At 38.9% G+C, this 16,228-nt stretch overlaps 1 protein-coding gene across 7 annotated transcripts in view; it reads right to left on the minus strand.

The window, feature by feature from the left end:
* Positions 1-16,228, minus strand: part of larp1b (La ribonucleoprotein 1B) — a 55,759-nt gene that overhangs the window by 5,185 nt on the left and 34,346 nt on the right. For 5 of the 7 annotated variants that reach the window (XM_038304644.1, XM_038304641.1, XM_038304639.1 and 2 more), the window contains 5 exons: positions 15,629-15,743; positions 15,141-15,310; positions 14,216-14,322; positions 13,758-13,918; positions 13,513-13,657 (listed from right to left, as the gene is read on the minus strand). In XM_038304644.1, coding sequence (XP_038160572.1) covers positions 13,513-13,657; positions 13,758-13,918; positions 14,216-14,322; positions 15,141-15,310; positions 15,629-15,743 — 698 coding nt within the window. The remainder of the gene's footprint in view (positions 1-13,512; positions 13,658-13,757; positions 13,919-14,215; positions 14,323-15,140; positions 15,311-15,628; positions 15,744-16,228) is intronic. The other 2 variants (XM_038304647.1, XM_038304640.1) reach the window with 1 other exon arrangement.

Consider the following 16,228-nt stretch of genomic DNA (forward strand, 5'->3'; position numbering starts at 1 on the left):
GTTGAAGTGGGCTGAAAACTGTTGAAGTAGTTTAACGACCAAAAACGTACGGAATAATAATAATAACTAGAAAAAGCTGTTTCGCAGAAACAGCAAAGTGGGAATGCTTTTTTTGCTGAACAAAATAATAAAAATTTGCAAAAGAAACTGCAAGAAGGAAAAGAAGCACAAATTAACTGAGGAACATATGAACATGTGATAGGAAGTCTTCAGAAACTTCAAACTGCAGAAAACATTTGAATCATCTGAAGATTTTGTAGGGTAGAATCATTTGGCAGCAAAATGGCAGAAACAGACTCATCTTAAAAGCTGCAGAGCCAAACCATACATGATATCAAAAAATGTCTTAAATGTGGTCACTAGAAGGGTCTAAATGTAATGTCTCCCAAGTTTCTAGAAAAAGTTCTAAAGAAATTTTTAAGGGGGGGCACCTACTTTCCAGAAACATGTCAGGCGTGTTATGAATTAGCAGCAAACAGAAAAGCTTAATTCCTGTCCAGAAAGAGAGCAGAATGAAGCCAACGTTCACAACATAGGCTGAAAAGTATGAAATTAGCTGAATTAGAAAAGAAATTAAAAAGAAAAACTTGAATCTTATCTGGTTGAAGAAAAAAGTAGTAGCTTAATGATGGGAAATAAAATGTAGAGGAAGATGCTATTGAATAAGTATCAACATTTTGAAATCATATGTGGAAATGTCAAGACTTGGCAAAAAAAATTGAAATGATTTAAAATGTGTTGGTTTATCAGCATAGAGAAAACAGTGTCATCCTTAGAGGATTGAAAATCTAAAAACCTATGTGCAAGACTGACCATGAGAAGCAGAGTAAGGATAGAGAGAGAAGCTTATAGAAAGAGAGCCAATACCACTTAAGGAGCTGAATTTATCAAAAAAACTTAGGCTGCATGTTACGAGGTTAGCAGATGCTTTATTACAGTGTAAATCTTAGAACCTGATTAAGAAATATGCACTGAGGTGTGTGGTCAACAGGCCTTGGTAGTGTATTTTGAAGAAATTGGTTGAGTTTGGGTCATAGCTACGAGCCATACGGCACAATGAATGAGTGTGTGTAAGGAAGAGGCTTTTATTTTGTAGAGTTCCTTTAGTCTTATTTCAAAAGTCCATCATGTATGTGTGTCAAGGGAAGGGTCAAGCCCAGCAGTGATATAGCATCCATTTCTAAATATGAAATCACTGGTTTTCCATGTTATTGGGTGAATAGATGCTGTATTAGAGCGTAAATGGGAGACTTTTATTGTGAAATTCACTCTGGGGCATGTTTTGAAAAGGTTCCTAGAGTCTAATAGAAACAAGCTGGTAGAGTTTGGGTCATAATGCTGAGCCATTTGCATCAATTACTGCACGAGTATAACATAGAGGCTTTTATTTTGTAGGGTCACTGGAGTCTTATTTTGAAAGTCTAGCAGGGTTGTGTGTTGAGAAAAAGGGTCAGACCCAGCAATGATACTTGATGACTTTCCAATCATTAAATCACTCTTTTCCACTGTTATTAGGACAGGAGATGAAGTGGCAGTGGGAGGCTTTTATTTTGAAATTTGCTATGGGGTGTGTTTTGAAAAACCCCTAGAGTCTCATTTTTAAAAATGTGGTTGAGTTTGGGTCATAATGTTGAGCCATATGCTGGGAAAAAAATATGAGTTTAATGTAGGGGCTTTTATTTTGAAGGGTCCCCGGAGTCTTATTTTGAAAGTCTATCAGGGTTGCGTGTGAAGGGAAGGGTCATGGCCAGTAGTCATATTGTATCCACTTCCTAATGTTAAATCAGTGTTGTCTCCCTCCATTAGATTAAAATGTGCTGTTTAAAGTGGTGGAGGTAAAATCTCTTTGAAGCACGGTTACCTTGACGACGTTAACGAGCCTGTCAGTGACAGAGAGACATGCGCTTCACTTTCGTTCCTTTCCTCTCAGGCTTTTTTGAATGGGAATATCAGCTCCGAACAAACGAGTGCTGAAGACAAACCGTAAATGGTATCTAAAAAATTCTTTCAGTCTAAGCGAGAGCTATCCTTTGTCTCCAATTGGGGTAACTTTCATGGATGTAGCTCATTCACAACCTTAATGGGAAGGAGGAATATAAAGGTTTGAGGGTCCTGCTGGTCTCATTGAATAACATGCAGCACAATGGTAGAGCAGAACTCTCAAAAGCAAAACTTTCCCTCCGAACAAACGAGCGGTGAGCCAAAACCGTATTAGGTATTCAAAAACTTCTTTCACCGTGAGCGTCAGCCATCTTTGGACTACAACTGGTGTAACTTTCATATTTCTACAATATTTCGTCTAGGCGTGGTGACGATGTAAAAAAGTGTATAATTGTCAAAATCTTGATTTTGGGGTTCGGACAGATTTGTTACCCCCGAACAAACCTTGTTCCTAGCTAAACGATAAAAGATATCGACACACTTCCTTCAATGTGAGTGCTAGGAAGGTCTGAGGAACAACTTCCACAAGGCTCATGTTGCTACGTCGAACGGTTCCCGAATGGGAGCGATACGAAAAAGTCTGTTTTTTTTAATTTTCAGTTCGGATTTTCAGAGAGCTCTCATTGGCTTTCTATTGGGGAAGTGTGGACTTCTTCGTGGTCTGGGCCAAACTGTCGGAAAACCGTAAATGCCACACAAATGAGGGTTAGATTTCCTGAATCCTGACAAAAATCCCTACGTTTTGATGTATAATTTATTTCAATTGAGTGAAAAATGACAGAGTGAGAACAATTTGTTCGGAAAAACCAGAACAGCTCAAAAGCTAGAGCACGCACTCTGACAGTTGAAGAATTCCGTCCATAGACTTCCATTATAAATCTGAAAATCGTTAAAATTTCTTTTAAAGTTTGAAGCTTCACTAAAGCAAAACTATAAAAGTCAGAAAAAAGCTGAGTTAAACAGTAATAGTAGAAAGATACGGAAACATTTTAAAAGTTGAATGGTGTTTCTAGCTGAAAGTATGCTGAAGTAGTTAAAGCTCAAAGTAGTTGAAGTTTTAGCTGAATTTTGCTGAAATCTGAGAATTCTACATGCATTTCAATGGGGCCAAAAATCGCACAAAAAGCTGAATATCGCGAAAACTACAAGAAATATCTTTACCAAAAGATATAGCATCATTCTCCTGAAGAAGCTGAACGTTTTGATACCAAATTTGTTGAAGTGGGCTGAAAACTGTTGAAGTAGTTTAACGACCAAAAACGTACGGAATAATAATAATAATAATAAAGAAAAACAGAAAAACAATAAGTGGGAATGCTTAAGCATTCACACAACTAGAAAAAGTTGCATTTCCTGCGAAAATGCAGTGTGAATGCTGTACGCTAAACTGTAAGCTGTAAGGTTAAAATGGCAGAAACAAGCTGAAATTTAAAGTCAAAGCTGCTGGAATGGTATGGAATAGCAAAAAAAATGTCTAATTAGTTTCTTAAAAGTAGCTGAAGCCAACAGCAGAAACATGGCAGACATGTTATGAATTAACAGCAAGCAGAAAAGCTTAATGCCTTTCCAGAAAGAGAGCAGAATCAAGCCAAAATTGGAAAAAATATGCAGAAATTTTATAAAATAGCAAAAACGGTAACATAAACAGTAAAAAAGTTGAATCTTAACTAGTTGAAGACAAAAATGAGTAGCTTAAGGATAGGAAGATAAATGTTGAATATGTATAATAAGTATTAAAGTCTGAAATCATATGTGGAAATGTCAAGACTTGTAAAAAAAATGTGAAATTAATTAAAATGTGTCAGTTGATCAGCATAGAGAAAACAGTGTCATCCTTAGAAGCTTGAAAATCCACAAACCAAAGTACAAGACTGACCATAAGAAGCACAGGAAGGACAGAGAGAGAAGCTTATAAAAAGAGAGCTAACAAAACTTAAGGAGCTGAATTTATCGTATTTTCACGACTATAAGGCGCACTTAAACGTCTTTTTTTTCCCTCAAAATGTGCGGTGCGCCCTATGGTGCGGTGCGCCTTATGTGTGTTGTAACTGCGACTTTTGAGACCACCTCATTGAGGAGATGATGAAAGAGTGGCTGAATGTAAGGAGACCAGGTGTTTTTTTTCCACCCCTCACCATCGCTGTTAATATGTAACTCCATGCGTGCCCATCTCACAGCTGATGTGAAAAACATGGGGAAACAAATTAACGCTGCTCGACATCGGTGTGAACCGGACCCAGCAGGTGCAGCAGAAGCAGCGTGTTTACATGCAAAGTCAATGGTTGACGCGCATATAGGTGCAGCAAAAGGTCCTGCAGCGCGTTTTGGTGCAGCACGTCGGGACGTTTAAGCATCTGAAGCGCCGCCAACGCACTTCTGCTGCTCGAGATGGAAAAATTGAAGTTTTGCTGCTGGACGCGCCGCATCAACCAATCAAAGAAGCTGATCTGGGAGCTGCCAGCGAGACAGACAGCGCTCTGATGACATATGATATTAACGCAAATGGAAAAGGCTGGATGGATGCGTGGCTGAGGCAGGTGTATGTGAGAAGACTAGGTGCTTTTTTCCACGCATCACCATCGCTGCGTGCCCATCTCACAGCCGATGTGAAAAAAAGGTGAATCAAATGAACGCTGTGCTCGCCGTTATCCCGGGGGTCTGACAAAGGAGCTTCAACCGCTCGACATCGGTGTGAAGCAGCCGTTCGAAGTAAGGCTGCGAGCGGCGTGGGAGCGATGGATGACCGACGGAGACCACAGTTTCAGGATAAGAAGGCAGCGCCGGGCAGATTACGCCACAGTTTGCGGATGGATTGCAGATGCTTGGACTAACGTGTCTGCTGGCTCTGTTGTTCAAGCTTTCGCAAAAGCCGGCATTATTTCTGAGGAGCTGCGCTGCACGGAAAGTGACTCTGACAGCGCAGAAGGGGAAACTGGCATGTCTGATTTAGCGCAGCTGTTTTATTCAGAAACAGAGGATGATGACTTTGATGGGTTTGATTAATACTTTGTAATAAATACATGAATAAAGCACAATCATACTCAGTTTTGCTCCCGCTCTATTTTTCTACCTAAAAAACTTAATTCAACAGCCGCCTCTGGGCCGCGGCGCATCCGGACTCACATCAGCAGGTGTTTTTTCATCTAAATAATTTAAATCTTTTTAAGTGAGAAAGCCCACCGGAAAATTTAATCATTGCAGTCAGTTCATCCAGATTATTATCCTGCCTATGTTTTAAGTTAATGTATGCGTCAATAAACGAAGAAGAAGGGGAAACTGGCATGTCGGATTAGCGCAGCTGTTTAATTCAGAAACAGAGGATGAGGACTTTGAGGGGTTTGATTAATACTTTGTAATAAATACTTGAATAAAGCACAATCATACTCAGTTTTGCTCCCGCTCTATTTTTCTACCTGAAAACTTAATTCAACAGCCGCCTCTGGGCCGCAGCGCATCCGGGCTCACATCAGCAGGTGTTTTTTCATCTAAATAATCTAAATCTTTTTAAGTGAGAAAGTCCACCGGAAAATTTAATCATTACAGTCAGTTCATTCAGATTATTATCCTGCCTATGTTTTAAGTTAATTTATGCGTGAATAAACGAAGAAGAAGGGGAAACTGGCATGTCGGATTTAGCGCAGCTGTTTAATTCAGAAACAGAGGATGAGGACTTTGAGGGGTTTGATTAATACTCTGTAATAAATACATGAATAAAGCACAGTCATACTCAGTTTTGCTCCCGCTCTATTTTTCTACCTGAAAACTTAATTCAACAGCAGGCTCTGGTCCACGGCGCATCCGGACTCACCTCCGCAGGTGTTTTTTCATCTAAATAATTTAAATCTTTTTAAGTGAGAAAGTCCACCTGAAAATTTAATCATTGCAGTCAGTTCATCCAGATTATTATCCTGCCTATTTTTTAAGTTAATTTATGCGTCAATAAACTGTATCAGAGGAGTAATCACAGCCCTGTGTCATCAGCGATGTGTCTCTCACGGCAGGTTCCCAGGTTTTAATAATACTTTGTAATAAATACACCTTGCAGCTTTATTTGCTGTGATCAGTGGGAATAAAGTAGTTTTAATATGTTTTTAAGTGGGAAAATCCACCTGAGAGGACATGTACCTGTATATAAAAAACGCGCCCTATAGTCCGGTGCGCCTTATGTGTGTGTTAAATACAGAAATGGCACACATAACTGAGAGTGCGCCTTTTAGTCCGGTGCGCCTTATGGTCGTGAAATACGGTATCAAAAAATCTAACCTGCATGTTATGAGCCGCTGTGTTGATGACAGCACCCTTGGCAGGCTTAGGCTGCATGTTACAAGGTTAGCAGATGCTTTATTACAGTGTAAATCTTAGAACCGGATTAAGAAATATGCACTTAGGTGTGGGGTCAACAGGCCTTGGTAGTGTAATTTGAAGAAATTGGTTGAGTTTGGGTCATAGCTACAAGCCATATGGCACAATGAATGAGTGAATGTAAGAAAGAGGCTTTTATTTTGTAGAGTCCCTTTAGTCTTATTTTGAAAGTCTATCATGGATGTGTGTCAAGGGAAGGGTCATGCCAGGCAGTGATATAGAATCCATTTCTAAATATGCAATCACTGGTTTTCCATGTTATTGGGTGAATAGATGCTGTGTTAGAGCATAAATGGGAGACTTTTATTGTGAAATTCGCTCTGGGGTATGTTTTGAAAAGGTCCCTAGAGTCTAATAGAAACAAGCTGGTAGAGTTTGGGTCATAATGCTGAGCCATTTGCATCAATTAATACACAAGTATATAATAGAGGCTTTTATTTTGTAGGGTCACTGGAGTCTTATTTTGAAACTCTAGCATGGTTGTGTGTTGAGTAAAGTGGTCAGACCCAGCAGTGATATTTGATGACTTTCAAATCCTTAAATCACTCTTTTCCCCTGTTATTAGGGCAGTAGATGAAGTGGCAATGGGAGGCTTTTATTTTGAAATTTGCTGTGGGTTGTGTTTTGAAAACCCCCCTAGAGTCTAATTTTTAAAAAAGTGGTTGAGTTCGGATCATAATGTTGACCCATATGCTGTGAAAAAAAATATGAGTTTAATGTAGGGGCTTTTATTTTGAAGGGTCCCCAGAGTCTTATTTTGAAAGTCTATCAGGGTTGCGTGTGAAGGGAAGGGTCATGGCCAGTAGTCATATTGTATCCACTTCCTAATGTTAAATCAGTGTTGTCTCCCTCCATTAGATTAAAATGTGCTGTTTAAAGTGGTGGAGGTAAAATCTCTTTGAAGCACGGTTACCTTGACGACGTTAACGAGCCTGTCAGTGACAGAGAGACATGCGCTTCACTTTCGTTCCTTTCCTCTCAGGCTTTTTTGAATGGGAATAGCAGCTCCGAACAAACGAGTGCTGAAGACAAACCGTAAATGGTATCTAAAAAATTATTTCAGTCTAAGCGAGAGCTATCCTTTGTCTCAGATTGGAATAACGTTCATGGATGTAGCTCATTCACAACCTTAATGGGAAGGAGGAATATGAAGGTTTGAGGGTCCTGCTGGTCTCATTGAATAACATGCAGCACAATGGTAGAGCAGAACTCTCAAAAGCAAAACTTTTCCTCCGAACAAACGAGCGGTGAGCCAAAACCGTATTAGGTATTCAAAAACTTCTTTCACCGTGAGCGTCAGCCATCTTTGGACTACAACTGGTGTAACTTTCATATTTCTACAATATTTCGTCTAGGCGTGGTGACTATGTAAAAAAGTGTATAATTGTCAAAATCTTGATTTTGGGGTTCGGACAGATTTGTTACCCCCGAACAAACCTTGTTCCTAGCTAAACGATAAAAGATATCGACACACTTCCTTCAATGTGAGTGCTAGGAAGGTCTGAGGAACAACTTCACCAAGGCTCATGTTGCTACGTCGAACGGTTCCCGAATGGGAGCGATACGAAAAAGTCTGTTTTTTTTCATTTTCAGTTCGGATTTTCAGAGAGCTCTCATTGGCTTTCTATTGGGGAAGTGTGGACTTCTTCGTGGTCTGAGCCAAACTGTCGGAAAACCGTAAATGCCACACAAATGAGGGTTAGATTTCCTGAATCCTGACAAAAATTCCTACGTTTTGATGTATAATTTATTTCAATTGAGTGAAAAATGACAGAGTGAGAACAATTTGTTCGGAAAAACCAGAACAGCTCAAAAGCTAGAGCACGCACTCTGACAGTTGAAGAATTCCGTCCATAGACTTCCATTATAAATCTGAAAATCGTTAAAATTTCTTTTAAAGTTTGAAGCTTCACTAAAGCAAAACTATAAAAGTCAGAAAAAAGCTGAGTTAAACAGTAATAGTAGAAAGATACAGAAACATTTTAAAAGTTGAATGGTGTTTCTAGCTGAAAGTATGCTGAAGTAGTTAAAGCTCAAAGTAGTTGAAGTTTTAGCTGAATTTAGCTGAAATCTGAGAATTCTACATGCATTTCAATGGGGCCAAAAATCGCACAAAAAGCTGAATATCGCGAAAACTACAAGAAATATCTTTACCAAAAGATATAGCATCATTCTCCTGAAGAAGCTGAACGTTTTGATACCAAATTTGTTGAAGTGGGCTGAAAACTGTTGAAGTAGTTTAACGACCAAAAACGTACGGAATAATAATAATAATAATAACTAGAAAAAGCTGTTTCGGAGAAACATCAAAGTGGGAATGCTTTTGCTGAATGAAAAAAGCTGAAATTAACTGCAGAACATATAAAAATGTGATAGGAAGTCATTAGAAACTTCAAACTGCAGAAAACAATTGAATCATCTGAAGATTTTATAGGGTAGAAACATCTGGCAGTAAAATGGCAGAAACAAACTCATCTTAAAAGCTGCACAGTCAAACCATACATGATATCAAAAAATGTTGATCAGCATAAAGAAAACAGTGTCATCATTTGAGGATTGAAAATTTACAAACCTATGTGCAAGACTAACCATGAGAAGCAGAGGAAGAACAGAGAGAGAAGCTTATAGAAAGAGAGCTAATACCACTTAAGGAGCTGAATTTATTAAAAAAAAAACGAACCTGCATAATACGAGCCGCTGTGGTGATGAAAGCACAGTTGGCAGGCTTAGGCTGCATGTTACTAGGTTAGCAGATGCTTTATTACAGTGTAAATCTTAGAGCCTTATTAAGAAATGTAAACTGAGGTGTGTGGTCAACAGGCCTTGGTAGTGTAATTTGAAGAAATTGGTTGACTTTGGGTCATAGCTACAAGCCATACTGCACAATGAATGAGTGTGCATAAGGAAGAGGCTTTTATTTTGTAGGGTCCCTTTAGTCTTATTTTGAAAGTCTATCATGGATGTGTGTCAAGGGAAGGGTCATGCCCAGCAGTGATATAGAATCCATTTCTAAATATGAAATCACTGGTTTTCCATGTTATTGGGTGAATAGATAATATATTAGAGCATAAATGGGAGACTTTTATTGTGAAATTCGCTCTGGGGTATGTTGTGAAAAGGTCCCTAGAGTCTAATAGAATCAAGCTGGTAGAGTTTGGGTCATAATTCTGAGCCATTTGCATCAATTAATACACAAGTATAATATAGAGGCTTTTATTTTGTAGGGTCACTGGAGTCTTATTTTGAAAGTCTAGCAGGGTTGTGTGTTGAGAAAAGGGTCAGACCCAGCAGTGATACTTGATGACTTTTCAATCCTTAAATCACTCTTTCCCCCTGTTATTAGGGCAGTAGATGAAGTGGAAATGGGAGGCTTTTATTTTGAAATTTGCTGTGGGGTGTGTTATGAAACCCCCCCTAGAGTATAATTTTTTTTTAAAGTGGTTGAGTTTGGGTCATAATGTTGAGCCATATGCTGGGAAAAAAAATATGAGTTTAATGTAGGGGCTTTTATTTTGAAGGGTCCCCGGAGTCTTATTTTGAAAGTCTATCAGGGTTGCGTGTGAAGGGAAGGGTCATGGCCAGTAGTCATATTGTATCCACTTCCTAATGTTAAATCAGTGTTGTCTCCCTCCATTAGATTAAAATGTGCTGTTTAAAGTGGTGGAGGTAAAATCTCTTTGAAGCACGGTTACCTTGACAACGCTTAACGAGCCTGTCAGTGAGAGAGAGAAACGCACTTCACTTTCGTTCCTTTCCTCTCAGGCTTTTTTGAATGGGAATAGCAGCTCCGAACAAACGAGTGCTGAAGACAAACCGTAAATGGTATCCAAAAAATTCTTTCAGTCTAAGCAACAGCTATCCTTTGTCTCCAATTGGGGTAACTTTCATGGATGTAGCTCATTCACAACATTAATGGGAAGGAGGAATAAAAAGGTTTGAGAAATCCTGCTGGTCTAATTGAATAACATGCAGCACAATGGTAGAGCAGAACTCTCAAAAGCAAAACTTTCCCTCCGAACAAACGAGCGGTGAGCCAAAACCGTATTAGGTATTCAAAAAATTCTTTCACCGTGAGCGTCAGCCATCTTTGGACTACAACTGGTGTAACTTTCATATTTCTACAATATTTCGTCTAGGCGTGGTGACGATGTAAAAAAGTGTATAATTGTCAAAATCTTGATTTTGGGGTTCGGACAGATTTGTTACCCCCGAACAAACCTTGTTCCTAGCTAAACGATAAAAGATATCGACACACTTCCTTCAATGTGAGTGCTAGGAAGGTCTGAGGAACAACTTCCACAAGGCTCATGTTGCTACGTCGAACGGTTCCCGAATGGGAGCGATACGAAAAAGTCTGTTTTTTTGAATTTTCAGTTCGGATTTTCAGAGAGCTCTCATTGGCTTTCTATTGGGGAAGTGTGGACTTCTTCGTGGTCTGGGCCAAACTGTCGGAAAACCGTAAATGCCACACAAATGAGGGTTACATTTCCTGAATCCTGACAAAAATCCCTACGTTTTGATGTAAAATTTATCTAGATAGAGTAAAAAATGAGCGAGTGAGTTGAAGCTGTTCGGCATGAGTGAAATGTTTGAAAACGCTAGAGTGGCACACTCTAGCAGCTGAACATTCCGTCCATAGACTTCCATTATAAATCTGAAAATTTGTAAAAATTGTTTAAAAGTTTGAAGCTTCACTGAAGCAAAACTGTAAAAGTTAGCAAAAAGCTGAGTTAAACAGTAATAGCAGAAAGATACGGAAACATTTTAAAAGTTGAATGGTGTTTCTAGCTGAAAGTATGCTGAAGTAGTTAAAGGTCAAAGATGCTGAAGGTTTAGCTGAATTTTGCTGAAATCTAAGAATTCTACATGCATTTCAATGGGACAAAAAAAACGCAGAAAAAGCTGAATATCGCGAAAACTACAAAAAATATCTTTACCAAAAGACATAGCAGAATTCTCCTGAACAAGCTGAACGTTTTGATACCAAAATTGTTGAAATCAGTTGAAAACTGCGGGACTAGTTAGAGTCAGAAAAATTAAAAGTGAAAAACAATAAGTGGGAATGCATAAGCATTCCCACTTGAAAACAGAAAAATTATAAAGCTTATAAGCGTGAAAATATGGCGATTTCCCCAACTGGTAGCTGCCAATTATGGTAAAGTTTGCTTCGTCTTCACAGCTTTCCACAATTAAAGGTCTTAGTTACAACTTTGTCATTAAATGATTTTTTTTTTAACAAAACATCCACAGAATGTCTAGAGTATTGCAGAATTAAAGTATATATATATAGTATATAAATAATTGCTTTATTAATTTTGACAGCTCTAAAACATTTACTTTTGGTTACGATGCTAACTTCAACATGAAATGTTTCTGCACCCATAGAAGATCAGGTCATATAAAACAGAGCTCAGGTGTTGCCAGATCCTGGCAGCTCCATTATGGAGCTGAGAAATTAATTCTCAGGGTTTTATTTCTCAGATTTAGGCCAAAAAATGAAAATGAATGTCAGTCAAGCTTTTAAACATGGTTAAGAAGAGCCTCAGAGTGGCTACTTTTCTTCTGATAAAGTTAAATGGAAGGCGAGCGGGCGAATTCCAGTGCGCCACTTAATGGCCGGCAGGAGTTAAAGCTGAAGCTAAAAGCCTCTTGTCAACGGGGAATGGCCTGCATTTATGTTACACCTTTTTTTAATTAATTGAAATTCAAAGTGCTTCACAATGCATTCATTCACACACTAATGATGAAGAGATTTACATCGTAGCCACAGCTTCACCGGGGCACGCGGACAGGAGCAAGGCTGCCCTACACAGGCCCAGGGACAGGTCAATACGCAAGGCGGGTGAAGTGTGTTGCTCAAGGACACAACTAAGATTAGGTTTGAACCAACAACCCTTCAATTGCAGGACGAACTCTTTGATATTCTTTATTTGATAATACGTCAATCAAACCTCATGAGGTGAAGTGGTTTTAAGAAGAGTATTTTTTAAAAATGCTTATCACCTTAAGGTTTAAGAATTAGAGCAAAGATGTCACTAAAATCGTGTTTGACTTTCATTAAGCTAGTACTGTATGTTTCTTTTAGCTGATGAGCTGAATGTATTACAATAATCTAACAGAGGAGCAATAGATGAACTTTACTACTGCTAGCAGGAGCAGACAGCTGGATGCAATGATGGGAAGTATTTTAAAACAGCTGAGAGCTTATTGTGTAAAACAGAGCCAGTTGCGGATTCAGCCAAGAATGTAGGTTTTGCAGGTGTGAGAAGGCGCCTCTGGCAGAAAGAGCAACAAACGCAGCTCCACCCTGTGCTGTCAGATACAGTCACACACTGCAACAGCCTGGTGACACTCGCCATCACCAGATGTTGGGGGACAGTTTCCCATCTTCTTTTTTGTGAAGATTTAAACTGCTGAGATCCATTTTATGCAATTCTGATAAGTCTAATAAATTATGGGTTAAAATTATAAAAGAACAGCTTTGAAAATACGTTTTCTCTTTTCTTATCACGAGCAGGAGGCATGGCCACAAGTTATGTTTTACAGTAATCTAAAACAAAAACAAAATACCTGCTAAGTTGACATTTTTAACCAATTCTAGCATCTTCTAATACTGAAAGGTTGAAGTTTCTAAAACAGCAATCTTTGTATATTCCCAAAAGACTGTGGATTGACTCCCAGTGTTCCAATCAAGTGCAGAGAATTAGTGTTTCCTGACAGTGGCCGAAAGTTCAGATGGAGAATATGGAGTTATCATGTGGAAATCCACTTTACCTTCCTTTGATCTGCATTAAGTCTTGAATAAATTGAAAACAAGTCCTAACAAGCTACAGGTACAGCTTCATCTTGAAGCTCTTTTGCAGCTCTGAGTCCTCAGACCTCACTTTCAAACTGATATTAACAAAGATCCAGGAACATCAACCACACCCAGTGTGTTGTCAGAGCATTTATGGTGCATTAACTTATCAGAAAAAGATCGGATTTTTTGATTCTCCTGAGCATATCCAACTAGAGTCCACCATGATCATTGTGCAACACAAAAAGCCAAAAACTTCACTTTAAAATGGATTTGCATTTCCATTTAGGATGTGTCTATTAAGTTTTCTTGGTCTCCAGGTTTCATCTCAATCAGATTGGTTTGTAAACATAAACTTGAAGCAATATAAACATCTACATGCAGTTCAAAACGTCATTTAATGTGCATCTAACCTGTAATTTTCTTTGGCATCTTCAAGTGCAAACTGTTTGAACTCCTCATACATCTTTCTGTTGAAGTTGTCCCTGAGAAAGAAGGACCAGAACCTGAACAGAGTGTTCATCTCCTGAGACTGGCCCACTCCCAACCGTTTTCTCTCTGGAGAAAAAAAGAAATAAGACAAAAACAGCAAATTGAGGTCGTCATCGTGCATTGTTAAAGCAAAGAACAGGCGGGTTTGAGCTGCTGGTCTATTTACCATTAAGGCACCTTCGGCGGTACTTGTGATATCCCTGCTGGGTGAAGCCGTTGTCTCTCAGCAGCTCATGCGATGGATGCCAGAACTTAGGCAGAGACTGGGGAGTGCAGCCGTAGTTTCCTGACAGTGGAGCTCCTTCTGATGGAGAAGCGTTGGAGCTGCTGTGGATCGATGACACAAACAAAATGATTAATTCTCTGTAAATCAGCAATAATACAATAAAATACTAAGAATCTCAACGCAAACTTTAATAATTTCAAAAGTGAAACTGAACTGAATCTTCATTTTAGTAAGAATCTCCAATTGCTTCCTGTAGTTATGTTTAAGTGTTCACTGCATAAGATGGTCAAAATATCAGTTAAGTTTTAAGAATATATCTTCTTTAAGCACTTGACGTAGACAAAAAAAGAGGAAGTGTTGTTATTGTAAATGCGACTCGTGAGGCAGGGCAGACGGACCTGATGGAGGCGGAGCGCGGTCGGTGCTCACGGGAATCCATCACCCATCCGATGTGGGCCTCCTGAGGGGGGTTGGAGCTGTGGCGGGTCTTCTTCTTTCTCGGCATCTGGAAAAAAAGCAGGTTGTTTAAATACATCTGTAGACTTTGTTTTATTTATAGTTTTAGAACAAGTGAGAGCACATAAATGCAATGGAAGTAAACAAATTTAAAATTTTCAAATTTGGGTCTGATGACTATTCTTGATTGGTCTGAACTATGTAGATTATTTTTAACCTCATGTCTTTAGAAGTCAGCTAATTAATGAATACTTTGGTTTAGTTTTTCTCAGTATAAAAACTGTTTTTGAAAAACCAAAGAGGTATTTTAGAGAAGTGAAATAAACATCATGAAGAGAGAGGATATAAAACAATAACCAACACAAAGACAGTTGAGTTTAACATACTAACGGGTAAAAGGAGATTGGCTGAAAATGCAGCATTAATGAACTATCAGCATCAAGAGCACAACTAAATCCATACTGACACCTGGTGGTGGCAGCATCATACTTTCTTAAGCAGGAAGAAGGAATGTGATCAAACTTAATTATTAGACAGAAGTTAAACACAGGAGAGAGCAGAACAATGATCCTTAACAAAAAGCTAGAGCTACAGTTGGACATTAGATTAAAGCATGGATTAGGATTATCCCGGTAAATCTAAACCTGGAGGAAAATGTCATCCAAGATTGAGTCCATGTAGAACTAGCTGCCTCTAGTTGTGTAAAACTGAAAGAATGGAGGGCCGGCAGCAGTGAGAGCTGGAAAAGGTCATTCGTGTGCTCAGTGGATGTGGTTCTACTGTGGGATGGGGGCCCATAGAGCAATTATGCAGCATTTGTTGCTGACATCTAAACATTCAAGTTATGAGATGTGGAAAAACATTCACCTGTCCATCAATGGCGCCACTCTCCTTCATAACCGGGTAAAAGCGTGGAGCCTTGTTAGGATCCTGGCGTCCAGGCGTGCGCGGTGTCCTGGGGGTCCGCGGTTGAGAAGTGCTGGGGGACTCGGGAACTGTTGCAGGAAGAGAGCGAGCCAAATCTGCTCCGCCGTCCACTGTGAAGGCAGCCATACATTCTGTCTTTAATTCCCCTCGAATGATAATGTCTTATTATCAGAGTGTGTGTTTATCAGAGTTCATGTGAAACTGGAAACCGTTAAATGTCAATAATTGCTAACATGTTACTGAATGCAGTTAGGAAACTTTTGTTTGCATTATTACCACCATTTGTCCTCCACATAATAAATCCAGTTCATAATAATTATATAATTAATATGGACGATATACAAATTATATAATGTCTGAATATCTTAAATGTATCCAATGCAGGAAGCTTAGAGGAAACAATCTACAGAGGAGCTCTTTAAACCCACCTGGCATAGGAAGAGCTGGGACTTCCTGGTTTGAGTCAACAGGCACTTTGGGAGTGAGGGTGTCAAACTCATCTTTACTGATGACATTCAGCTTCTTGAAGTTCTCCACATCCTGCTGGAGAGGATAAATCAGAGCTTTAAACAAGGCTGCTCAGTTATGGTTATTAAAGGAATAATATATCTGATGCACACTGCAAAGAAAACAACTGGAATCCAGAAAGGAAGTTGAAGGACTTGATTCCAACCGGACATTTTAAACGATTGCTCAAAGGTTTGGAAATGAGATCTATGGTTTGTAACTGTTTTATGAATTTCTAATTATAGATAGATGTAATTGTAAACTGTAATGTAATTTGTAATGTATTCTTTTGCCGCTGTCTTGGCCAGGACTCCCTTGAAAAAGAGATTCTTAATCTCAATGGGACTTTTCCTGGTTAAATAAAGGAATGAATAAATAAAAAAAAATAAAAAAAAAGATTTTGGTTCAGGTATCACACGTTTACACTCTTTACGCCTATAATAAGTTTTGGTTACACTGCGATTCAGTTACAGTGAGAGGCAAATCAACTTTTTCAATAAACCTTGTTTTCCTTAATAGAG

This window comes from Cyprinodon tularosa, unplaced genomic scaffold (assembly GCF_016077235.1).
Source record: "Cyprinodon tularosa strain WSP-4 unplaced genomic scaffold, ASM1607723v1 ctg54, whole genome shotgun sequence".
Classification (NCBI taxonomy): Eukaryota; Metazoa; Chordata; class Actinopteri; order Cyprinodontiformes; family Cyprinodontidae; genus Cyprinodon; species Cyprinodon tularosa.